General features: G+C 37.2%; 1 protein-coding gene across 10 annotated transcripts in view; it reads right to left on the bottom strand.

Annotated features, from left to right (window-relative positions):
* KATNAL1 (katanin catalytic subunit A1 like 1) overlaps positions 1-27,143 on the bottom strand; it is a 113,911-nt gene that overhangs the window by 17,762 nt on the left and 69,006 nt on the right. For 8 of the 10 annotated variants that reach the window (XM_072795591.1, XM_072795596.1, XM_072795588.1 and 5 more), the window contains 2 exons: positions 21,628-21,754; positions 11,923-20,336 (listed from right to left, as the gene is read on the bottom strand). In XM_072795591.1, coding sequence (XP_072651692.1) covers positions 20,138-20,336; positions 21,628-21,754 — 326 coding nt within the window. In that variant the 3' untranslated portion in view covers positions 11,923-20,137. Of the gene's footprint in view, positions 1-1,647; positions 11,867-11,922; positions 20,337-21,627; positions 21,755-27,143 lie in introns of those variants that run through there. The other 2 variants (XM_072795590.1, XM_072795589.1) reach the window with 2 other exon arrangements.

The following is a 27,143-nucleotide window of genomic DNA, read 5'->3' as shown; positions in this document are numbered from 1 at the left end:
ATAAGCTACCCAAGATAGAACTTGAACCCAGATCTGACTTCACCTTGTGCATACTTCTTGCCAGTAATGAATTCATTACATCTGGAGTATACCTTTTCAAAGGATCATCAAACTTGCCCTGGCTGGGCTTTCCTGAGTAAATGTCCAATGTAATCAGAGATGGGAATAGACTAAGAACTGAGAATCAGGGATCCCTGGGTGGCGCAGCGGTTTGGCGCCTGCCTTTGGCCCAGGGCGCGATCCTGGAGACCCGGGATCGAATCCCACGTCGGGCTCCCGGTGCATGGAGCCTGCTTCTCCCTCTGCCTGTGTCTCTGCCTCTCTCTCTCTCTCTCTCTGTGACTATCATAAATAAATAAAAATTTAAAAAAAAAAAAAAAAAAGAACTGAGAATCAAAAGAAAAAGGATGTGAAGCTCCTGAGGGTTTTAGAATAGCCAAGTAGTGACTTACTAATAGGATATGCCATAATCACATTGAGAATGAATGGCTAAGTTTTACTGAACATCTATGTGTCATTTATTCTTTCATTAAATACGTATTAAGTTCTACCTCATGCCAAGCACTGTTCCGAGTCCCGTAGATGCAGCAGTGAACAAAACAAAAATCTCTCCCAGTGGGGACTCCCTGGACTCCCCAATCTGTGTGTCAGGCATTTGGCCCCAGAAACTTGGAAAGGGGTCCTTATCCTGAAGTTTACATTTAAGAAGCCAAGACAGATGCCCCAAACCTTAACTGTAATGCACTGTGGTAATTACAGAGAAAGGTACAAAGTGCTGTGAATTGAATGGCAGACTATTGGGCGGGTGTGGGGGGGTTCTGCAGTTTTTCTCGCTAGCCTAGATGACCAGGGCCCTCAAGAGATCCCAGATTCACTGACCTGCCTTGAGGTCCTCTGGTGTCCTCTTGATGAACTTCTGGGAAGTTACCTGGAACCCCTTCAGGTAACACATAGTGGCAAAGGCCTTTGACATATAGACCCTTTTACCAGGTCTCCCTAACTTGTGCAATAAGCAATTGATTAAGTATAGGATTTTACATCTGCTCTACCTCATTTCATTTCTTTACATTTCATTTTGCTCATTATAGCTCTTCCACCTACTGAGCTCTTTTTAAATGTTTTAATAATTTTCAATATAATCTGTCATTCCCAGTTTGGGGCCATCTCAAAATTTAGTGTCTTCATCTTCACCTTCTACCAAAACACTTGGAGAACAGTCATGTACAAGGTCCCACAGCATGGTATTATGCCTTCTTTCTAGTACAGCACAAGTCTACTAATTAATGTCCTTTGATATGGTCATTCTATTAGCCAAGAACCCATGTAACTATCATTCAGGCTACATTGCTCCACCTTATCCATAAGGACATGGTTGGAGATGTAAAAGTCTTCGTAAAGATCCTTCTTCCACCTCTGCCCCAAAAGGCGCGCGCGCGCACACACACACACACACACACACACACACACCTCTTTATCTTGGTAGAAGGTTGGGGAGATTGCAACTGCTTTAAAATTCCAAATGAAACATGAGAATACCCAACTATCTGGCTCTAGCCAGCCCAGTACACTCAGGCCTGTTGTTTACACTTGGGTTTTTTTGCAATGGTGCCAAACTGTCAGTCAAACACAAATGAAATGTTACCAGACAACTGTCCCACTTTGTTTTATTAATTTTTAAGTAGACAGGCATGGTATCAGAGCAACACATAAACACAGTTCAGTGTTAGTATTAAATAAAAATTGCAACAAAGCAAATCTAATATATTTTAATAAAATGCACAGCTACGATTGCGCCGAGTGGTAATTAAATAGGAGTGATAAGACATTCACAACAATTGAAATAACTTTCTTATACAATAAAAAATCCCTGGGGTGAGAGGTAGGTAAAGAGAGATCCTAAAAAAGGAAGAAGGGATAAGGGGAAGGGAATTAGGACCATCTAATGAGATCAGGTGTAAGAGTGGGTTTTGCCCTTCTTTAAACCAAGCAATTCCAAGCACTGTAGTGTTTCTAATCCTTGAAGGTGTCTGAATTTACAAGCTAGGAATTTGGGCAGGGAGAATAGAGTCTAAGAATATCTGTTTGGTTCTTTTAAAAGAAACCAAAGAATTTTAAAAATCAAAATCAACCCAAGCTCATTCTAGGAGTATTACTAAAATACTATGGTAAAAGTGCCTCCCTCAAGAATGGCAAGCAACAAGAGAAAAGCAGACCTTCTTATGCAAGAGTTCTTTACCAAGGAAGCAAAGAAATAGATGATTCAATTAAAATCATCCAGGAAGCTTTTTTAAAAATCCAGACATCTCTATCACTCCAAAGCCCACAAAATCAGGATCTCAAGGGAGGGCATATAGGCATGTATGTTTTTAAGAGCTCCCAAATGGTTCTGGTAATCACCCTAATTGACTATCTAGAACCTTGATATATGTAAGTTTTATACCTAGGGGTAATTCAGAATTGCAGCCAAAGAGAGAGGAAAGATTGGGGAAAGCAAGCTGAAGAAATAGAATATGCAAAGTGCCACAATGTCAATAGGTGTAATAAAATTTAATCAGATTGCTTTTCTAACACCTACCACCTAGGGAAAGGGCACTTTGATACAGTGGTTGGGGTGTTGTTTTGATGCAATATGAACAGGCTGAGTGGGATGTCAAAGCATGAGGTTTAAGATAACTCAAAAGAACTGGGCACTTGATTCACATGGGTAAAATGTTTTAGGAGGTAAAGGGAAGAGAAAACAAAAACAGAAATGGGCCTTTTCAAAATCTAATCAGGTTAATCTTGCCTCCAATCTCCACATGCCAAAGCATGTGTATGAGGAAACTGCGTACAGGGAGGGGGTGCTCTACCCTATATACCATGTAACCTCAACCATGTTGAAACTCTACAAGATACACAAGATGCTTTGTGACTTGTGTTGTCTAAATCGCTGATAAAACACAAACACATTTAAATTGTTCTGATCACAGTTCTAAGAGATTTCAGAACTGCTGATCAAGATTTGTACAGTCATTCACCTATAGGTGCTTGCTTGCGAGCTTCCCCTCAGGGAAAAGAGTACACTGTATGTTAAAGGCTCACTGAGGCACATAAGCAATCATCACATGTGCTCTCCTTTTGAATCTTATTTGTCGGCCTCTCATGAAATAAGCACTTTTGTGAGTAAGAACCATCCCATCTTCAAAGGAGTGGCAGTATCTATTTTGTCTCTTTCTGTTGTCTCCCAACTATGGTCCTCTGCCTGGGAGCTCCTCCAGTCACTTCCATCTGTTTTATCACTTTTTCATTTGTCATTGACCTCAGAATGTGAAATCTCTGAAGAGCAGATATGGGGTGCTGGGAAAGCCAGTGGCTGAAGAAAGGCCATCCACATTTCCCAAAGGCAGTGGTGGGTTATTTTTATCAGTTGAGCACCATAAGGCCTTTAGAAGCCCATGGAATACCCACTGCACAGCTTGCCCTCTGTTTAATGTCTCCAGCATCAGGAGTCATCTGCCCACTGTTCCCTCACACAAAGGCTGGAAGGAAACATACCACGTACTACATACAGGTTTTATTTTAAATCAAATAAACACAGGGCGCAGACTATTTATAAAACAGAGACACAATTTGCCTTGGCAGGAACTGTGACTTACTATAGTACTGAACAACTCTTGGTGCTCTGTAGATGCTACATCATAAATTTAAATAGGTTGCCCCTATTACAAAGGTGGTTAGAAAAAAAAATGGACAGAAAACTAAGTCAGTCTTCATTCCAAGATTGACCACTTGGGTTCTGTTTCATTTCTTGATTTCTCAGATGGGGTATGACTTCAGGAACAAAGCTGTTTTCTTTTACAATTAGCAAAGCGGCAATCCCTGTCTAACATTTTCACAAGTGGATGTTGTGAATAGAGTACTGTAGTGAAACCTTGCCTTGTAATATTGAGCAAATCACCTTAGTAGGCCTCAGTTCCTCAACAAGAAAAACAAGAGCACAAGACAAGGTCTCTAAATGTCCACTCAGCCCTAAAGCTATCTGGCTTCTCAATTCTAAAACTTTCAAATAAGAAAAAATGAAAATAAAAAATAGCCAAACTGAGCAATCCAGTCACCCAGCATGATGAGTAACCATGAGGTGGACAACTGCATGGGTGGATGGACATCACCCATGGTAGAGTATATTATTATTCCCAATTATTCAACCTCCTCTCTGGAAGAGGATTATACGTCTCCATCTACTGACATGTGACATCTTGCGGAAATAGTATTTGCCAGTTTCACAGACAATGGCTTTGTCTATGTGACTTATTTTGACCAATGGGTCACAGAAGAAGTAATGCATGCACCATCAGAAGTTAATAACTTTTGAATGCTTCTGAGCCCTCTTGCTCTTTTCCCTATGTCATGAAGATAGGGGGAGCTACTGAAGGCATCACAGATCTCAAAATGAAGACAATGCAGGGAGCAGAATCAACCAAGGAAGAGCTGCAAATGACATATCTAAATGAGTAAGCAACACAAGCCACCAGAACATTGGGGTTGCTTCATTTATCTCAGTCCTACCTAGATAAAGCTGACTGATTCACCACTCACCACTGGGCATATATCTTAAATACTCAAAGAATAATAAGATAGATTGGCTATTGTGTACTCTCAGAATGGAAGCTCCTGGCCACAGCAGCCTTATAATTCATATAGCACCAAGGACACCAGAAATATAAAACAATTCATATATGTAAAACCAGCTGCCTCCCACGGCAATTTGGGGATGGCATGACACTGCCATCATAGCTATGCCCTCACTTCAATATACCTAACTAGAGTCCAATGTGATGAAGAGGGACCCTGGTCTTAACCATCTAGAGGCCCCAGGCCACTGCCTATTGCTAAATTCCTTTAGATCTACAGGAAACCTTGATCTATTCCTGGAGCCAAGTCATGTAACCTTTGAAATTTCATGATAGTTCTCCATTCAGAGAGGTCTGTACTTAGATTTTTTTGTGGTTGTTCATCTAATGAGAACATAGTATTTAAAAATTTCTCAAAAAACAAATGGATTCTCTAGCTCAGTACAGGAAACACTGAATTCAATGATCTGTAAGGTCCCTTCCAATTCTGAAATAGGTCCATCTTAAAGCATTATCTAATGCAGACATAATTTTCCTCGCCATTTCACAAGGTGGATATCATCTCTATTAGTGGCACACATCAACTTGATGTAGCAAATTAGGGCAGAAAAACAGGTGAATTTTCCAAATGAACTGACAGGATAATTTAGGTAAAGTGAACATGGTAATAAGGCAAACCTGTCCCCATTTATCAGACTTCGTTCAGAAAGTGTGTGTTACTTTAAGAGGGGGAAAAAAATCAGAACCAATTAGATTTACAATCTGTGAACATAGTCAAAACAGAGAGCTCAAATCTTTTTCTTCATTCCTATATAGCCTGGGGGCAATAGCCAAAAGAAATTACTATTAAGTGTGAGTAATGCAAAATAGATTGTGTGCGAATTTCAATCTGAAATGTGTGAATTTAATATACAACTGCAAATTAAGAAGTGCCTTTTGATTTACAAAGTAGGCTTGGTTCCTATGTGGAAAAAAATTCTATCCTACAGACTACTCCAAGATGGACTAACAGACTGCATGTGATCCTGGAAGAACAAGGGGGAATATTGTAGCACTGGGACAATACTGTGGCTGCAGTGCTGTACCATCATCCACGGCACACACAAATCAGACCACTGAGAGGAACACTGTCATTGTGTCTCCACAGCCAGCTGTGGCCAGAGCAGCCACCATCCCAGTACAGAACATAGGCAAAGCAGTTTATCAATACAATAACCTGGAATCACAATAAGGTGCCTTGAAGCTACACAGAAATAAAAGAAAATGATATTTGTGTTTATTTAGACCATGTCCATAGACTAGACACTCAATTGTGTTCTAGGCTTTCTGCTTCAGAGCTGATTTCAAATCCAAGCCTTGCCATCATCCTGCGGAAAACATGTTTCTTCATATCCATGTTCCTTAGAACGGTTTTGCTTACAAGGTCACAGTGAAGAAAGAAGACCCCCTTGTATGATTATAGATTCTCACTGCCCACTGGGATGTAAGAAGCTACAATATACAAAGTACAGGAAGCAATGACTACACTGCTCCCTACCTTCATAGAGCTCACCATGTAGTGAAGAACTAGCGGGATTAAAGAACTTGCTCTAATAAAACACAACCATCACTTTAATACAAAATACCAGAAAGGTGATGATGACTAGCTCTACCTGGATTAGGAGTCCTTCCCTCATCACCTGCCAAACTCCTCTTCCTGTTTCCGAACATGGCTGACATCACATCATGTCCTCTGTGAAGCCTTCTTTGTCCTTTTCCTCCTCTAAATCACTTCTTAGTCACATACTCACTGTTACCAATGCATAGTATTCTGTGATGGTTTGTTTTTGGGCTTTCTCTAGCAGGACAAGTTCCTTAAAGAAGGGTTTTTATCTAGAATCTGCTGGGCATTCAGTAAGTAGAATGACTTAATAAAGGTCTAAATAGACCTACATAATAATCTTTGCATAAGATTCAAATTAGAAATAGATGAAAAAATAGGTCTTGGCTAGGTCCTCCAGACCCCTTCCTGCATAATCCCTCCTGCATTAACACAGAAAACTTCCTTACATGAAAAACCTTGGAAGGCTCCACTCTATGGAACCTGAGACCCTCTGACATCATCTAACACTTTTTCTTCCTTGTGAAAAGTGGGGCTAACACCCTACAACTCCAGTTTGATTCTTAAGCAAGGTACACAAGGATCTGTGTGATCTTCTACATGTGTATACATCTGCAATTAGAAAAACAGTGTGTAGCTTGTAAATTCCTGATATAAAGAGCCTCTTTGTTGAGAACTCATGCTTGCTTTTCTGTTTCTATCATAAGTAAGGAGAAATGTGATCATGTGCTGAGGCAAGAGAGTTCTAATTGGGTGCTACCACTAAACTCCAGTTTTTGGATGAGGAAAGGTATTAAAAGAAGTGAGAACAGAACCCCCTCTTCCTCTTGCCCCTACCACCTTTGCTAGAAAATGGCCAAACAGTTCCCACAAATGCCTGGCAAAATGTTTCTATGTACACATGTCTACAACCACTAGGTAGGCCACGCCAGTTCTGGGGTTCAGAACCTTTTGGACAATTAAGAGAATCTCATCTTTGGCAAAAGGGTAAAGCAGTGTGCACACTGCCTAGATAGAGCTCAGACTGTATGCCTCAGAGAATAAAAGGGTAGTGCAACACTTTGGTCTATTTCTGGTGTCCTCAGATTTCTACTATACTGCAATAAAAGTGGTGGAGTAAAGTCTAGCTCAGAAAAGAGAGTGGCCTTAATTTTGGCAGATCCCAAACAGCCATTTACCCCAAGTCAAAAATGGCTCAAGGCAAATCAATCTGACCTTATTATTCACTATGCCTGGCAAGGGTTAGGAATATTATTCATCATTGCATCCACTTATTTCAAAGGGACTAGACTGACAAAAAGCTAGACTAGGTATGCAGGGCTGCTTTACTTGCAGAGAAAAAAGAAGAAACACAAAATAAAAACAGCTAACCAGTGGTGTGCTAGTAAACTGGCTCTCGAATGGAGTGTGCAGAGGAAGCCTCGACTTGTAGTAGTGTTTACTGATTTCCATGGTATAAATACACCCACTGAGGTCAATTCCAAGCTATTGATGATTAGAAGACTTGCAGAATTCCTTAATATTCAGCAACTGGCTCTGGGAAAGCCTGTCATGTGCCAGCTTAGCACACATTTACTGAGAGTTTATTGCAGTGTCAGAAGCTGATAAGCACTTTAAATGTAGTATCTCATTTCATCTCCCCAGCAGTCCTATCTTATTCTTATCTCCATTTTCAGGTGGGATAACGGAGGCACAGAGAGAATAAGTAAACTGCCCATGGTCACAAAATTTGGAAGTGGCAGGGCTGGGGCTAGAATCCAGGTTTCTGATGCCAGAGCTGACGTTCTCACAATACCATAAGGCCTCTCACGATCCAATCAACTGGCCCCTTGTGTAAATGGCTAACAGATCTCTAGCCAGACAGCAAAAGTGAGGTTTTGACCAGAGTATACACAGTGCAAATACGACCAAACATCTGTGGTACATGGCAGGCTTTATATAGTCACAGAATACAGCAGGATTCCTTCCCTTTGAAAACTCCATATCCTCCTTCCTCGAGTCTCCCTTCTAGTCTGACTCTCATACCTTAACACTTTCCAGTTAGTAACTAAGAATCTCTGCTCTACTCTTTATTTCTCCCTTCGACAGTTCCATTCACATTTAACTGAAGAGTCCTCCTACTCCTTCCTCCTTCACAAGCGAGGAGAGGCCAGCCAGGAGCAGCACCACCTTCATCAGCCGACAGCCGATAGAGAAGGACCACAACTGGCACTTCTGTAGGGGAAGTTCTGAACATAAGCCACAGAAGCTGCTGTGGACGTTGGCACAGGGACCCCTGACAAATGAAAAGGAAGAAATGGACAGTGACATTCATATCTCATCTCCAAGTCAGGAATTACTTTAAGACTGAGAAAAGGAAAACTCACAACAGAATTACACCTGTCCCAAGGCATTCAAGGACGATCATGTCCAGATGGAGCAGAATTGAGAAAACCATTGGTGGGACCCCCTGAGAACTGGAATTCCTGGGCACATGCGGATCAGGGAGGCAGGCAAAAGGAAGACCTAGTTCCTAACCTTGAGTAGATGTTTCCACCGCTCCATGGTTTTCTTGCCAAAAACAGTGAGTCTCTGACTAAAAATTCTAATATCTGCAACTTACACTTGAAATAAATTTCCAATTTCTTTAAAAATCTTCCACATGAAGCAGTTCACAGGTTTTAGCCAAAGGTAAATGAAAACTTCTGCATAATTAGTCAGCAAGATTTTTTTTTAAAAGGATTTTATTTATTTATTTGAGAGAGAGGGAGAGAGAGAGAGCACAAGCAAGGTCAGGGGCAGAGGGAGAGGCAGACTGAGCAGGGAGTCGGACAGGGGACTCCATTCTAGGACCCGAGATTATGACCTGAAGGCAGACAACTGACTGAGCTACCCAAGTGCCCCAGTGAGCATGATTCTTTACATCATTTTTTAATGGAGCTCATGACTTACAATTGCAGCCACTGACTTATTTCTTTCACTTGGATCTATGTACTTTTATGAAGTAACTTTTCAACTACAACTGTAATTAAACAAAGCACTGACATACACTGAATCACTGTACCCCATGAGGCCATAGTTCAAAAAAAAGAAGAAAGTATATTTAATCTCATGGCTCTCGGTACAAATATTCTTCATAATTTTGAGTGCATTTTGTACCAATAAAATTATTTGCCCGTGTTTTCATGTTTACAGTCTAAATTTTCTAATTTTATGAATATGGTTATAAATTACATACAAATACTACTGCAAATTACAAATATTCTGCAAACTAACAACATAGAGCGGAAAGTTCACAAATATCTTATTGATGGAGAGGCATCATCACAGAAGTCTGCAGAACACTGTTCCAGACTACCAGTGACAGTGACCAGGATAATCAAGCCCTAGAAGTTGAATGAGGAGGTCCAGTTATGACGGACTTACAGGCCCAGGGCTTTTGGGAGACAGCAGAGCAGGCACTTACTTGTTTTCTATAAATACTGCTTTTTAAAATTTACCTTAAAAATCTTATAAGCATATTTCCTTTGTAAAGGAAAATAATTTAATTTCCACAATTTACCTTGTGGAAAAAACACAAGGTAAAAAGGAAAGTATCCCCTCATGCAAGAGGTTTTTCATTTTGATTTGAATTTAAAAAAATAGGTGTTAATTCTTAAAAGACATTCATTAATCATAAAAATTTTCCTAAAATATTGAGTTCATTTACATACAAACTAGGAAAAATATGTAACAAATTGGTATGCTTTGAAAAGTACAGAAAATATGTTTTCCTTGCTTTCATCCCACATTAAAGAATTTGGAGAAAAAAAAATGAGTCTCCACCAAGAACTGGAACTAAAGAAGTTATTTTTTTTGATTAGCAAATATGTATTGCACACAATTCTCTAATGAGAACCCAAGAAATTGGTGCCTTTCTTTTCATGTATTTCTAGCTCCATTCCTTTGTTGCTATGTTTCAGCAAATCTCTCCCAGAGTCACTCTGGTGTATGACATACTGTCCAATTAGCTGGCAACATATTTCCCTTTTACCTTCACTGAAATGACCTTACTCTTTCTAGGAGGATTTCATACAATCACCCCATTGAATTAAAACTGCATGAAAAGCTGTACTCACAGACCAACTCCTAGGCAACACAAACCTGTTGAACTAAATCTGAGGTGAGAAATATTCCTGAAGAAAGAGGAGAACAATTATAGTCATTTCCCAATTAATTATTAATTTAATCCAGAATACAATGTCTTGCTAGAATGTGTAACTACAGGTAAAAAAAAAAAATCTGTAAGAATTTAAGCAGTTTATGAATGTATACATATATATTTGAATGTATATACATATTCATCACATGTGATGGATCCCCAAAACAGTTAATTTCATTTGATATGTCTGATCAACCCACATTTGTCACCTATGAACTTAGGGAGGCAGTACAGAAAACGTCAATGCACTGTGTTTTCAAGAGAGCACACTGTTATTTATTACAAGCTTTTTGCAGAGACCCGTTTTGAAGAGAAACAAATGAAGCCAGGGCTTTCAGTAAAGGCAGAATAACTTATTACACTAAATTCAGAACTATCTTAGAATTTAAAATATGGGCTCTGCATTGTTAACCCAACTAAAATATTTCATCCACATTTACCTTTAGAGGAAAAAAGTTTTTGACTGGAGAAAAGGCTTTTTTTAAAAAGGCTGATGGAATTCATGACAAGGGTTTCTAAAGCTGCTTGGAAACCAAATTGTTCTTAAAAAAATATCTCTGATGAGTTAAGTGCAAATGAATCAAACATATGGATTAAATTTCCCTTAAAATACACAAGGGTTTAAAAATTAGAGCAAATATGCTTGGTAAAGTACATTTGAAAAATGTTACAAAACATATTTCAAAATGTTTGAAAAATAGCTTGAGGTATTTTAACAAATTGCAAATGAAGCTTGATTCATCCATCTCTAATTACATAATAATTACTAACACTATAGTTTAGGATTTATGTTCTGTAATACAGTAGTCATACACCATGATTAGCTATTTGTCTAAAAAAGTCATTCAAGATGTGCTAATTGAAAGCATTTTGAACATTCAGAACCAAACTCAGCTCTGGGATAGCTCTGGGGTAGTGCTACAGACACCAAACCCAGAGCCAAGTACACAGAGGCAGTTCTCCTGGTAACTGACAGTGATCATACATACAGCTAATGACTCTGGAACTGTCATCTAGTGGGCAGAGCACTGTCGGGGATCTTATTAATAAAAATAACTGATAGAGCTTTATATTGTTTTAAGTTAGTGGTCTAAATATAATTCATGGAAATTTTCAGAATGACTGATTCATGTAATAAAGAGTTTCCTGAAAAACAAGTAGGTGTATATTTATACTCTGATATAGCTCTGACAGTGACATTCCCCAATTCATTTCAATCCCACAACACAAAAGCCTAAAAGTCTCCTGGTTAAAAAAAAAAAAAAAAAAAAAAAGGCATTTCAGGTGAGGCGCCTAGGTGGCTCAGTCACTTGAGCAGTTGGTTCTTGGTTTTAGCTCGTGTCATGATCTCAGGGTTACTGGATGGTGCCCACATCAGGCTCCACACTCAGCAGGGAGTCTGCTTGGGGGTTCTCTCTCTCTTCCTCTGCTCCTCCCTTGTTCTGTGCTCACTCTCTCTCTCTAAAGTAAACAAATCTTAAAAAAAAATTACAGGAAAGAGAAGGTAAGAGTAATTAATTACATCAGAAAAATGAGTGGACATAACATTTATTTCAAGAATTGAGTACTTTTGCATTTACACTGTTAAAAGTAATCCTGGAATATGGCAAAGGAATAGGCTCTAGAACTAAACTGACCTAATTCTATTCCTTCTTCCACTTCTCAGGGGCCTGACTACTAGAATAAGTCATTCGATAAACTTCAGTTTCCTCTTCTCCAAAAAGAAAATAATGGTATAGCTTACAGCCAATGTACAGATTTAATAAAATAAAAGTATCTAGCACATAGCAAATATTATAAATGTTAGTTCCAATCTATAATGTCAATTTATCTTATACTTAATAACTACCACTAACTTGGGTGAATAGTCTGTATTGGCATCGTGCTTCAGATGCTTAAAGGTTCTTAAGAAATGTTTCTACTGCCTGGCTTACTTTCTCTAAAGCTTATCTGCAGCATCCATCAAGATCCAAAACAGATACAAGTCCTATTTCCCACTTCAAAATGTGGTCCTGAGTACAGATTGTAAAATTTCTCTGGGTTTGGGTCTTTCACTGTAAGATAAAGAGGACTGGACCAAGTCATTTGCTCCCAATTTCATTTGCTTTGGGTTGCTGTTAAGCACCTCTCAAAACTTACATGAAAGGTCCAGAGAAGACCTTAGAAAAAAATAAGAGAAGAGTTGGCCATAAAACTTTTCTGATCATAAAGAGGATAGGAAGCAGTCACTGAACACACTGCTCCTCTCCCTTGATTCCTTTCCCACCTGCCCTCGTGTAATAGGACAAACGGTGGTGAGCAAGGAGCTGGACACATCTTGGGGGAGTGTCTGTGTCTATCTCAGCTGCAGAGATGCAGGCAGCTGGATCTGCCTGAGGTCAAGTCCAGCCAGGGAGGAAGGAAAGCATGCTGACCCTAGCCTCCAGAATCCAAGCCTGAACTGAGAGCCCACACAGCCCTTTCTGGCTATCCATTAGCAAGGCAGCAGCTGATGCTGGCCATACTTTCCCCCACAGTTTCCAACTACATTCCTGACTTCTCTGGGCAAACACCTCAACATTCAAGTATGCTCCTCCATATAAGCAGTCACCATGTCACATCACTAGGCAGCACTGGAGACATGCACTGGAGAAAGTGGCAAGGACTGAAGGGAGTGGGAAGACTCTAGCCACAAATGTTTCCTATTTTTTGTCCCATTTATCGAACTTTTTTCCTTAATAGGTTTTAATAGATCAAATCTTTTTAAAAATAGATCAAATCCTTAATAACAGTCATGGCAGAAGGATGGGGCCGTGAAATTAAACTGATGCTAGGTGCTTTCCAGCTATAAATATTCTACAACTACACAACATAATCATGCATAAACATCTACTTTACACTTGGGTCTACCAGGAACACTTCTGGCAACCAAAGATAAAGCTAAAAAGACCACAGCCTAGAGAAATGACACAAAGCACTAAAGCTCAAAGACTACCAACTCCCTACTACTTACTCCTCATCCCCAAAGAGGAGTTAGGCTGTCCTCCTAACTTATCCATAATCCTAACAAGTCTTTAATGACTGTTTCACTGGATTCACTACAAACTGGAGGGAGGAACTAGAAGAGGAATAAAAGTTGTCAGCCTGAAAACAGAAGAGTAAAAATGCTTTAAATAAGAGGAAACAACCAAAACTCAAAGACCATTTAGTGACAGGCAGAAAAGCCCTGCTACCCCATCTGCTAGCTGCTTAGGGGAACATAACTTAAGGATTAACTCTGAATCACTAAGAAAAGGGTAAGTTCAAGTTCTCCATTTTACAAAGTCAGAGAACAAGTATGATACATTTCAACAAAGTTTCAATAAAAGCCAATTAAAAATAGATTAGAATATGAAAAAAGATGCTCAACCTGTCATTACAGACCCGGAAATTAAAACAGAAATGTTATACCAGTACACATTTATTAGAGTAGCAAAATCAGTAGCAAAATGACTGACACCACCAAATACTGGAGAGCACATGGGGTAACCTGAACCCTCATTCAATTGTTGGTGGGAATGCTAGATGGTAGAGCTCCTATGGAATATGGTTTGGTGGTGTCTTACAAAAGTCCAACATACTCTTAACATATAGTCCAGAAAGCACACTCCTAGGTATTTACTCAAATGAGTTGAAAACTTATGTCCACACAAAAAACTGCCCATGAATGTTCACAGCAGTTTATAGCAATTTCTAAAACTTTTAAGCAACCAAGATGTCCCTCAAACAGATGTGAACATCCATGTAACAGACAAAAAGAAATGAACCATTAAGCCTCAAAAAGACATGGAGGAACCTGAAGTGCAAATTGTTAAGTAACTGTAGGATTCTCACTATATAACATTCTGGAAATGGCAAACTACAGAGGCAGTGCAAAAAAAAAAAAAAAAAAAAAAAAAAAAATCACTGCCCGGGGACTATTCTGTATGATCTTGTAATGGTAGATATAGGACATTATACTTTTATCAAAGCCCACTGAACTGTACAACACAGAGTGAACCTTAAGGTAAACTATGTACTTTGGTAATAATGTATCATAGTGATTCAAGCATAACAAGAGTATATATACCAAGGTGAGATGTCAAGATATCAGAAAGGGGCTTGGAGCATTGTGAGGGGAGCAGAGAAGGGAGGAAGAATTCACCTCACTGTTGAGATTCTCCGCAAATCTACACTGCTCAAAAAATACAGTACAAATTTTAAAAAATAGTTTTGGGAGATTTATAAAATAAGATACAGTCATCTGGAAAATTCACCATATGGAACATCCATTTTGCAATGATGTTACACAAATAAGGCCAAGTATATTTATTAAACCAGTTAGAATTAACTAAAAAGCCACTCTTACCTTATCTGCATCAACATGAAATTATCAGTATAATGTATGGCAAACAAAAGAAGTCAGTTTTACAATATGTGGTTTTTAAGAACATAAACTCCGGGAAAAGTCACTCCTTACTGGTGAGGGGTTTGTTACTTTCACTGGTGGCAGTAAATGGACCAGTGATTGTAGATCAAATAGGAACCACAAAGAAAGCAACACTCTAGGAATTTATTACCAAATCAGAACCTATACACAGACAACTAAGCTCATGGGACTAGCAAAGTAGCAGCTCAAAATGTAAGGAAAAGCACTGTTTAAGGGATAACAATTTAGAAACATCTTTTTCTTTAATTAGGTTTGAAACACTGAGAGACAAACACTGAAACAAGAATCTTAACCAGACACAAACCATCTTAACATGTAATGATCTACTGGAAACTCTCCACATTACGATAACTGAAGGCAACTCCCTGCTACTGTACCAACACATGAACAGACCTGTGTCTGTTCATACACAAAATGTATCTATTTTGTGTTTTCATAAAATACGTGGGTTCTTAGAGAATGGACACAAGAATAACTGGGTTCCAAGATTTTTACATTAAGTTTGCATTTATCAAACTATGAGAAGTGAAGGGAATGTGTGTCTTGTTTGAAATAACTCCTTGAAACAAAACACATCTGAATAAAGAAGCACACCAAAAAGGGAAAGAGTCCTCCAGACATTTCACAGAGGCTTAATTTGGAATAGATGGCTTTGCAAAGGCAAATTATTTTAAATAAAAATTTCAAGATTAAAAAAAATGTAGTGGGAGGAGGGCAAGAGGAGAGAGAAGGAAGTGCTTAAACAAACAAATCTGCATAGATGATGAAGAAAATATAAATATGGTTTCAGTTCATTCCTTCCTAAAACTATGCCTGGTTAACTGAGGTAGACTCTGAAAAAAACAAGTGCAGGGATCCCTGGGTGGCGCAGCGGTTTGGCGCCTGCCTTTGGCCCAGGGCGCGATCCTGGAGACCCGGGATCGAATCCCACGTCGGGCTCCTGGTGCATGGAGCCTGCTTCTCCCTCTGCCTGTGTCTCTGCCTCTCTCTCTCTCTCTCTATGTGACTATCATAAATAAATAAAATTAAAAAAAAAAAAAAAAAAAAAAAACAAGTGCAAAGATTCAGGTTTTCCAAAGGGCAATATATAGTCATTTCAGAGGTGGTAAAACAAAAAGTGTGTTTTATGAACACAAAATTAAATAGGAGCCCTTTTATGGGAAGAAAACACCTTCATACTAATTCCCTATTTGTTATGCCAAACTTCCAAATGTATAAAACCTACATATTGCCAGTGACAAAGCAATATCCACGTTATTTATAGACATATATGAAATAAGGTTGATCAAGAAATGAGAATGGTAAAATAAAAATAAATGTCATTCATTACCTTAATAATTATCCTTTCTTTTTCTTTCTTTTTTTTTTTTTTTTTTTAATTAACAAACAAGTCACTTGGAAATTTAGAAATACCATCCAGTTAAAGAGTTGTCTGGAGCCAGAAAACATTATAAACATTTCAAGAACTACTGTTAATTTGTGAATTATTAAAAATGTATTATCTTAGAGATTTTATTTATAAAGTACTTATACAGTTTCTACATCAAGAAACAATACTAAAAGCAAATTTCCTTTAAAAATTAAATAAATAAGTATGGAAAGTCCAATTTAAAAGTAAAATAAGTAAATATAGTAATTATAACAGAGTTTTTACCCTTTTCTGCAAAACTAATTAGTGGAGATGAGAATATAACATTTGAGGTTCAAATATTTTTATTTCCTAACAAGCCCTCCAAATGTAGTTCTACTCTTTCTATTGTGACAAACTTTTAGATCCACATAAATATTATGTGCATCACAGATTAAGTGATATGTAAAAAATACCATACAATCAAACAATTAAGGAACAAAAGACACAGAAAAATGTCAGAAGAAAAATTACTATTGTTTCCTTCAAGTTAATGTGGCCCTTCTTGGAAAAGGCCAGCAGATATCTTTAATATTTTATGCCTATCACACAGGATACAGGTTAAGGTGATTTATTAACTAAGATAAAAGAAAGAGTGGGGATCTACTGATATACAAAAAGGACTCAATAATCAAGATAATACTGAAGGAGCCAAAGCCCACACAACATGAAATACCTGCCTAAGTCCTTCACTTTAACTCCAGTTAGGGTGGAGTAGAGGGAAACATAACTATGCCATTTTACAATTCTCATCATAGATTCAACACTATATAAGAAACTTCCAATGCAGGAGCTCACACAAACTCAAGCTGTGCAAAACCTAAAGAATATCAGTAACTTTGTGTTCAGTAGAGTCAGGCTACATAGAGCCAAGAGAATGAGTGACAATTATATTGTACACTGGAGCTGTATGCACATATTTTTTTTTCTCTTGAAATACCTGTATGTTTGTTCATAGTAGATACTGCTTGCTCACTTTTTGAGTAATTAGTGGTTTCAGCCTATACTTTTCAGTCAAATATCACATCATAAAACCTGCAATCTCAAGAGCTCAACTAAAGCCCCTAATTATGCAGCTAGACCACAACACGTTTCCTCTTCCAAGAAGTCTTGCTTTTTCTGGAGACAGAGGCCCAAGCCCAAACTGTGTTTTGATCATTCTAGAATCTCTACACTGCCACTTACTAGAAGATAAAAGCCTGTGCATCGTTATTTTCCTGTGTGGATTTCTAGAAGGCTTCAGCCTGTATTTAAAAGTCATTTGTCTGGTAATTTCATCAACACTAAGTTCCTTTAAAAAATAAAATGATTATGAGAGCAAAACATTTACCATAAGCATGTAACATGCATACATGTTTATCATAATTACACATGTGCCACAATTACAAGTGTACATGTTTATAATATACATGAACTTTGGGAAATGGCTCATGAAAATAGATCTATGATACATTGCTCAAACAAACTTCTTGTTTTAAAGCAGATTTAAAGGAGAAAAAGAAACAAACCTGTATATATTATCTTTCCAAAGCATATATAGTTTACTGTGCCTCTCCTTTTAAGATTTGAACTCATTTAATTAGTTGGAGCCAGAAGCAACACAGTGTAATTATAGAAAGTGCCCAGTCAGAACTGCACAGCCTGGTCCAACTTTGTAAGCCACAAAGCTTCCACCCAAGGGTCTTATACACTTGCATTGGTAAGCAACCAATGCAAGTCCGCTGAACAAAGGAACTATCTGATCAGATATCTGCAAGACGGAATAGTACAAAACCCAGTCCTAAGATAATTGTGTTGCAGAGCCCAAGATATCAGGTTTTCAGATGACATAAAGGAACCAAATCATTCTAATTTGATAATGCAACATAGAAAAAAGAAAGCAAAACACCAAAATTTTCTCATTCTGAGTAAGGCAACATACCATCTTGTGATAAAGACAGCATACATACTGTGTACAGTAATGGCTGGACAGAACACCTGAACCATCTCCTCAGGATCCTTGAAGGGGGTTAAGAAATACAAAGCATTCCCCATCCATTGACAGAACAAAATGAGAAAGAGAGAAATAAAAAAGTACACCTAATTCACCATCATAGCAAAGATAAGCTTCTAGGAAGCCTGGGTGTCCAAATACTACTTAACTGTTAATTTTTTAAAATCATAATTAACATATCATTATCCATGAAGAATTTTAAAAAGATGAAAATACATGCCAAGACAAATAACACAAGACCTAGAAAAACAGTCTAACAAGTTTTAGCAATCAAAACAGTTATGTTTTAATGGCTGCCCCTAGGACTTCAGGAAAAAAAAAAAATGTTACTGGATAGCAACAGTTTGCAAGGTCATCTTAGTATGATCATTTATTTCTTTATTTTAAAGTTCATAAATAAAACTTATTTCAATTTTTTAAAATAAATTAATTCAATTAAAATAAAATCATAATGTCTTATAATTTTAACTCATAAACTAGACCTCAGAGGAAAGGGGGTAATTTATAGCATTGCATAAAATACTGGAGTTTTGAATCAGACTTAAGTTATCTGAAAATTATGTAATTCTTAACAGGGAAAAAAATTCTCTTAAACCAAGATACTATGAGTTTTTTTGTTAAGTGTCTAAAAAGTTCTATTATTTTTAGTTTTAAACCAGTGGGTGCTCTCCAAAATGGAGAATTCAAAACAACATCAAGTATAAACTTTAAAAAGCATCACCATTAAAGCACAGGTTGCCCAACCTAAATGGGATAAATGTAACTTTAAAAAAAATAAACAACAGGATATTCTACTTGTGATTAGATACACACCATCTACTTTTTTTGGCCTCTTTTTATCATCTAACCCCTGCTGAACTGAATGTGCACGTCAGATTTCTATTCTAATCTTACTATATGTAGCGTCTAAGTTCTCAACCTAGACAAGAAATTTTAAAATTTCAAATGAATGTCACTCATTAACTACAATGCTATTTTGTTAAACTAGCTGTCTGGAAAACTATATAAAGATTTTGTTTTGTTTGTTTTGCATTAGCCACAGAGAGTGGACTTCTTTAGAATACTAAAGTATTTATTTAGAATATGAAAGTCAAGTTCAGCAAAAATCAATGTTAGAGCTGAGGAAAATAAAGGACTTATCTGAATGTATTGAAATAAAAGTGAAAATAAATCCAGAATTCTAGAATGGAGAAGTGCGTCTTATGCAATCCCACCCTTCCCACTTAAGTACCAGCAAAAAATACTAAAGACCAGAGAAACAATCTGACAAAACACTTCAAAGACCACAAGGCATGAGGTTATTGTAAAACTGCATAAATGATTAGATAGCTAATAGAAGAAATGGTAGGGGAGGAGAGGGTTAAAAATTCAACTATATGATAGACTGTGACAGTAAGAGTGGAATTCTAAAGGTTTAACTAACGAATTCCTTATTTAATTCAAAACTATCATTTTTAACAATAATGAATTTGACACAAACTCAGTTTTGATGTTAAAAGTCGACATATATAGGTCCCTCATGCTCAGAGCCAAGAATAGAAAAAAACAAAACCCAACAAGTACAAGTGCGAAAGAGAGGTCCTTCAAAACCCTTTGTAAACAAGCTTCTCCAAGAGCATACTGATCACTCTTCAGCCTCCCTGACATACTGCTTTGGATGTGCAATATTAACGCATGGAGTACCAGCACAAAGCCAGGTGATGGAGACTATCAGGCTCCCTATGTAAGCTTTTCTTCTTTCCCAGCTATATTTATATTCTTTGTGGTTTTAGGTTTTTTCCTTTAAGGGAAAAGTCTCTCCAATGAAAAGTTCTAAACTTGTTTTTTAAAAAAAAATTGCAGGGAATTTCTTCACATTTTATAAATAAAAATACCAGAAATGAAAGAGCTGACAGAAATTCAAGCAGATCCAAATTCGACCATCCATTTTTCATACTTCTCCAAGTCTGCAGCAGAGACAGACTTAGCAATTTTCTTAAGAGCCAATTCAAAGTCTCCTTTGGTAACAGGCATCTGAAGTTCCTCTTTAGAAAGTGCACGGATCTCTTCTGGACCTAAGCCATTGATTCGCCGTCTCATTGCCATTAAAGAGGCATCCCTAAAAACATACAAAATCAGTGAATACATACTGATCAAAATATTTTAAACACTGTTAACTGTTACAAAGTTAAAGGAAAACATTCAAAAGATCATTTTATGTTTTTCTGATGCTGCTCACAACTTCCCATTTTAGAGATATTCTGAGGGTTCAGAAAAGGTTAAAACAGGATGCAAATGACTTAAACAAAAAATATACTATTAATGAATCCTAAAAGTCTAGTTTGGGCTCAGATATTACAGAATTTTCTTTTCCCCACTTGCTCTTCAGAGACAGCCAAAAAAGTTGGAAACAGAAGTAGAGTTTTGAAATACTAAACTGCACACTTAAAAATGAACACACAAGCTAATGTTAAGATAATTCAAATCTTATACCAGTTTGTATACAACCTAATTAGAGGAGGAAAAGCCAAGAAATTCTTTCTCTGGAACATGAATTTATCTACATATAGTGGAATTCCACGTGGGGCATTGGTGGGCAACTAAAGGGATAAAACCTGGCTTCTCCAGATCCTATTTTCAGTTCCATTCTGATAAGCTGTAAATAATTATGACGGTTTGGAAGAAGTGGACAATTAATGCTTGTAAGAAAGCTATTAGGAAGCCAACCTAAACCAAACTTCAAATTTTTATATATTTTACTACAGTGATACCAGAAACTAGTAGGAGCTTATATGCCACTAAACTTACATGCACATAGGAAAAATACTAGTACAAAAAGTGAGAAACAGATATTAAAGTTTTAAAAAAACTGCTGCTGATGTCAATTTAAGGATAGTTAAGATGCTCAGAACTAAAAGAAAATCCTCTTCGATGAGTGAATTGTCTACAAAATATGATATCACTAAATTGAAAGGGAAATATTTGATGTATTTTATAAAATATATATTTCCCAGCTTAAACTGGTCAACTTGCTTGCTTATCTGCATGTAGTAAAATAATGTCAACCAAAACTAAATTTTATGTTGGTTGACTCAACTAGGATCCAATTTAGAGCTAAAACGACCTTAGCTTGTCAAAAGTCATATCAAGTTAAGTACAATGCCTTAAAAATGAAAAGATAGAAAAGGTGACCATATTGTTATACAATTATTCATCTAACAGTGATGAACGATGTAGAAAAGAAACAGGACAAATGAGAAATCATTTCAAGGAAATCAGTTGCTACTTTACTTTCATGTAAGAGCTAATAACAATATTAACTTCAAGACCAAACCTCCTGCCAAATCTATACCTAATATCTAAGTCACAGATTAAAAAAAATATATACACACGCACACACACACACATACCTGCAAACATTAGTTATATCAGCACCAGAATAGCCCTCTATCTTCTCTGCTATATCTTCCAGTTGAATGTCAGGATCCAGTTCAACTTCACGAAGATTAATCTTCAGCAGCTCAGTTCTTCCTTTTGCTGTTAGAAGATTTTTTTTGTTACTGTAGGATGTTTTACTTTACAAATCATTTGATGAGAAATTATATATTAAGATTCAGGAAAAGAAAGAGTAGTAAATAACTTGAGTCCACCTACTATTACCAACTTACTGCATGACTTAGAATTACTGAATTTCCTATGTGCCTTGGTAGCAATAATAATTGAAACAAAACTCAAAGTTTTACTTATAAATTGTGAAGATACTTGCTGTGAAAACAAAGGATCTGAGATCCTTTATGAATAATAAAATTAATATTCAAGTACAAGATATATTTTTAGTAGAAAATAACATTTAGTCTAGTTTTATAAAGCTAGATTGCATCACTTGTGAATCACTTTGCTCATCTTTACTGTGATATAGAAAAAGATTTCCTAGGCTATAAGAAATCAGCAATTGACACGAAACACTTACTAATGTGTTTTTAACTTGGGGAACCAGCTCTCATACATTTGCTCTTTCAGTATGACTGAAATGTGTATTGTACTGTGTAAGTTCAAATGAGTTACAGAATTACTTAAAATAACCAATCATGCTTGCTGTTTTACTATCAGTTTTAATGGCAAATTTGCTATTTAATACAGCAAACAGACTGCATCTGGCTTTCTACTATTTCCTGATATATAAAATGAAATATAATTTTCCCCAACTTTTATTTTGAAAAATTTTAAATCTACAGGTTACAAAAAAAAAAAAATCATTGAACACCCATTAACCTTTCATCTAGATTCATCAACTGTCAATATTTTGCCACTATGTATCCATACAATTATCACACTTATCACTGTGGTACATTACTACACACTGGTACATTAGAATCATCTAATACACAATCCAGATTAAAATGTCCTCATTTTCCCCAGGCCTTTCTTTATAACTTTCTTAAAAACCATCACGTGTTACATTTAGTTATCATATCTCTTTAGTCTTCTTTAATCTAAAATAGTTCCCCAATGTTTGTTTTTGTTTTTCATGACATTGACAATTCCCCAAATGATCATACAGAGTCAAAGCATTCCAGTGAAGATCTCAACAGGTCTGTGGATCTGAATAGGCAGATACTAAAATGTTTATGGAAATGGAAAGAATCAAGAACAACCAAGACACACTGGAAAAACAACAATAAGGCAGGAGGAACTGCTCTATCAGAATTGAAGACTTATTACAAAGCAACAGGATTCAAATCAGTGCAATACTCTTGCAGAGATAAACAGATCAATGATACAGAATAGGAAGCCTAGAAGCAGAGTAAAGCATATGCTATAGACACCTGATTTATGACAATGCTGGTTTAAGTAGTAGGAGAAAGGATGCCAGAACAGCTACTATCTACAGAGTAAAAAAATATCCTACCTCATACCATACATAAAAATCGGTGCCAGATAGATTACTACTCTAAACATAAGATGTAAAATTACAAAAAAAAAAAAAAATGTAAAATTACAAGTCATTTTAGAAGATAAAGCAGGAAATATCTTAATGACTTCAAAGAGAATTTTTTAAAAAGATTTATTTATTTATGATAGACATAGAGAGAGTGAGAGAGAGAGAGAGAGAGAGAGGCAGAGACACAGGCAGAGGGAGAAGCAGGCTCCATACCGGGAGCCTGACGTGGGACTCGATCTCGGGACTCCAGGATCGCGCCCTGGGCCAAATGCAGGCGCTAAACCGCTGAGCCACCCAGGGATCCCCTATTCTTGATATATAATTTATACACACACATACATACACACACATATATATACATACACACATGTATATATTCAAAAAGTTGTCCACAAAGGAAAAGACTAAAAAAACTGACTACATTAAAATTAGTCCGTTCAAGTGGTAAAGCTTCCATCTTTACCACTAGTTCACCAAAAGACTCTGTAAAAAGAGTGAAAGCACAGAAGCTACAGGGTTTGGGAAAATATTTACAACATATGTAAGTAACAAATTACTTATATCCAGAATATTTAAAGAACTACAAATATAAAGAAAAGTCAACCACCTAACATAAACATGGGCAAAATATTTGAACAGATATAAACAAAATTCCAATGGCTAATAAAGGAAAAGATACTCAAACTATTTAAAGAACAAAATAAAAATTAAACCATAATGAGAGAGCACTGAACACCAAGAGATATAAATTTAAAAGTCTAAAGTTTTGGAAAAATGTGAAGCAACGAGAACTCCAAAGTATAAAAACTCCAAGTGTAAAAACCACTTTGGAACAACCACTTGGGAAGATAGATTGGATTTATCTATTATTGTTCTAGCTATCCAACATGACCAGCAATTCACTGCAAAGATGGAATGCTCCATCTCAACCTAAAGAAACGTTGGCATTTTCACCATTATACAAGTATAAAAATATTCATAATAATACTATCATAACTGCCTAAAATTGGAAACAATGAAAATGTCCATCAAATAATATGATGGATAACTGTGGTATAATTATATAATGGATAATTATATAATGGATATATAAATGCTGAATAGTGTCTCCCTCACCCCCGGAGTTTTACACTGAAGTCTTAACATCCAATACTTCAGAATGTGACTATATTTGAAAATAGGGCCTTTAAAGGGGTAATTAAAGTAAAATGAGGCCAAATGGGTAGGCCCTAATCCAGTCTCACTGGTGTCTTTAAAAGAAGAGATTACGAGAGAGAGAGACACACACACACACACACACACACACGAAGGAAGACCACATAAAGACACTGGGGGAAAAATGGCTATCTATAAGCCAAGGAAAGAGGCCCCAGAATGAAACAGTACTTTGCTTGATCTTGGACTTCTAGGCTAAGAAAATAAATTTCTGTTGTATAAGCGACGCAGTCCATGGTACCTTGTAATGGCAGCCCTAGCGGACAAAAGTGAACAGCATCTAGATATAATATGGATGAATCTTAAAAATGTACTTGAACAAAAGAAGCAAAATAAACACAATTAGTGGGATTCAATTTCAGTTTTAAAAAAGATAAAATTTTGTTCGAGGATACATTATTAGGTGAGAAAATTATATGATAAAAACAAATTATTTCCAACAGTGATTACCACCAGGGAGCGGGAAGGGAGCTGTGCTAGGGAAAGAATATACTAGTAGAAGAACATACATACTGGGAACTTCTGAGGTCTGATAATGCTCCATTTCTTGTCCTAGAAAGTAGTTACGTGGTTGTTTGCCAATTACTGGGTAGACTGAACTAAATTTTATTTTGTTTTTTTTTTAAGATTTTATTTATTTTATTTTATTTATTAATGAGAGAGAGAAAGAGAGAGAGGCAGAGACACAGGCAGAGGGAGAAGCAGGCTCCATGCAGGGAGCCTGATGTGGGATTCGATCCCGGGACTCCAGGATCACGCCCTGGGCCGAAGGCAGGCGCCAAACCGCTGAGCCACCCAGGGATCCCCCTGAACTAAATTTTAATACACGGTTCCATAATGAGTTACATTTCTCATTCACACATACAAAGTGAGGCAAAGCAAATCAATGCAAAGGACAGCCACAGTGGAAGAGAAGCATGCAGGCTTTATCTGGGATTGCCAGGAAAAAAGGAAGAGCATGAGTAGGAAATCTTTACCTCCAGAATTCCTTAATCTTGGGAACTCCTTATCCTTAATCATCCCCAGCCAATAGGCCTACCTTATAGTTCACTATGGTAGAGAGCCAAAGAAGTCCTACACTCAGGTGGCCAGCAAGAAGGGAAAAAAAGAGGGAAGGGCAGGGAGCTCCTTCCTAGGTCTGCTGCCTCAGGAAGTGGTTGTGCTCCTGATGCCTCAGTAAGAACTCTGAATTCAATCTACTGTGATTTCATAGTGCTCCATGCATATCAGGTGAATGTTAGTGAACAAAATTATCACTTTGCTCTCTTAGTGATATGCTAGAATATCACTATATTTGTAAATCAAAATGTTTTACTGCAGCCTGCCCTAAGAACTCAAAACACCAAGTTCAATATAATGCATTATCCCACAGAAACCAGGTTCTAGACAGTCATCTTACATGAACTCTAGAACATGCTCAAAGTGAGGGCCTGGTGGTACTGAAGCCTAGTAGAAGCATCCTTTTCTCTGGTAACTATAATTTGGGGAAAATAACTTTAATTGTTTTATCAGTGATTTGTTAGAAGATTCCAAGTAGAATTTATCAGCTCTATAAATCTAAATAATATTGTAGAGGATTTAACTAGAAATAATTAAGTTAATAATAAAGAACTGCCAATGCCACATAACCAAGTCAGTATACATTCTAAATTTAAATAAACATTGTTAAAAGAATCATACACTTCTTGTACTAACTACTGTTCTTGTACTAACAATTCTTCTTGAGCATGCTTGACAGGCCAGCATAGCAGATAGCAAGTATGTGCTCTGGGGCCAGACTATCTGGGCTCACAGCCCTGCTCCATCTCACTGGATAGGATACTTAACCCCTTGGTACCTCAGTTTCCTCACATGTCAAATAAAGATAAGAACAGAATCTGTTGCATAAGGCTTGTGAGGGTTAAATAAGTTAATACTTGTAAAGCCTGGCCCACAGCACTCAAAAAATGTTCATTGTCCCCCACCACCACCACCTCCTCCACCATCATTGGTCAATCAACAAACAACATTAGAGGGAGACACAGAAAACCCAGATCCTTTCTATTAAGGACCATCTGAGACACAGACAATCCAGAGAAGGTAGATAGGCCAGGCCAAAGAAGCCTCCACAGAATTAGCATGCTTTAATGTCGACTTTGAAAAATCAATAAAGTCTTTTTAAAGTTTTATTTATTTAAGTAATCTCTATACTCAATGTGGGGCTCAAACAACCTCAAGATCGAGAGTCACATATCCTCTTTTGACAAAGCCAGCCAGGCACCCTAATGGATTTCTTGTTCTTTTTTTTTTTTTTTTTTTTTTAAGTAAGCTCCATGCCCAACATGGGACTTGAACTCACGACTTCAAGATAAAGAGTTGCTTGCTCTATGGACTGAGCCAGACAGGGGCCCCAATAAAATTTAAATAGAGGCAAAGAGAGACAATAACCTAGGAAATGGGAGTACCATAAATAATGACACAGAAGTAAGAAGAAGCAAGCATATACCAGAGTTCAGGGGAGGGTGAGGAAGGGAAGTAGAAAAGTACAAAAGAGGGATGCCTGGGTGGCTCAGCAGTTGAGTGTCTGCCTTTGGCTCAGGGCATGATCTCAGGGTCCTAGGATCAAGTCCTGCATTGGGCTCCCTGGGAGGAGTCTGCTTCTCCCTCTGCCTATGTCTCTGCCTCTCTGTCTCTCATGAATAAATAAAATCTTAAAAAAAAAAAAAAAGTACAAAAGAGGACTGAGAAATGCAAATGGACGCAAGTAAAACAGATAAGAACCTGCAGTTT

This window comes from Canis lupus, chromosome 24 (assembly GCF_048164855.1).
Source record: "Canis lupus baileyi chromosome 24, mCanLup2.hap1, whole genome shotgun sequence".
Lineage (NCBI taxonomy): Eukaryota > Metazoa > Chordata > Mammalia > Carnivora > Canidae > Canis > Canis lupus.
The sequence above is the reverse complement of the archived record's forward strand: the minus strand, read 5'-3'. Positions and strand labels throughout refer to the sequence as shown.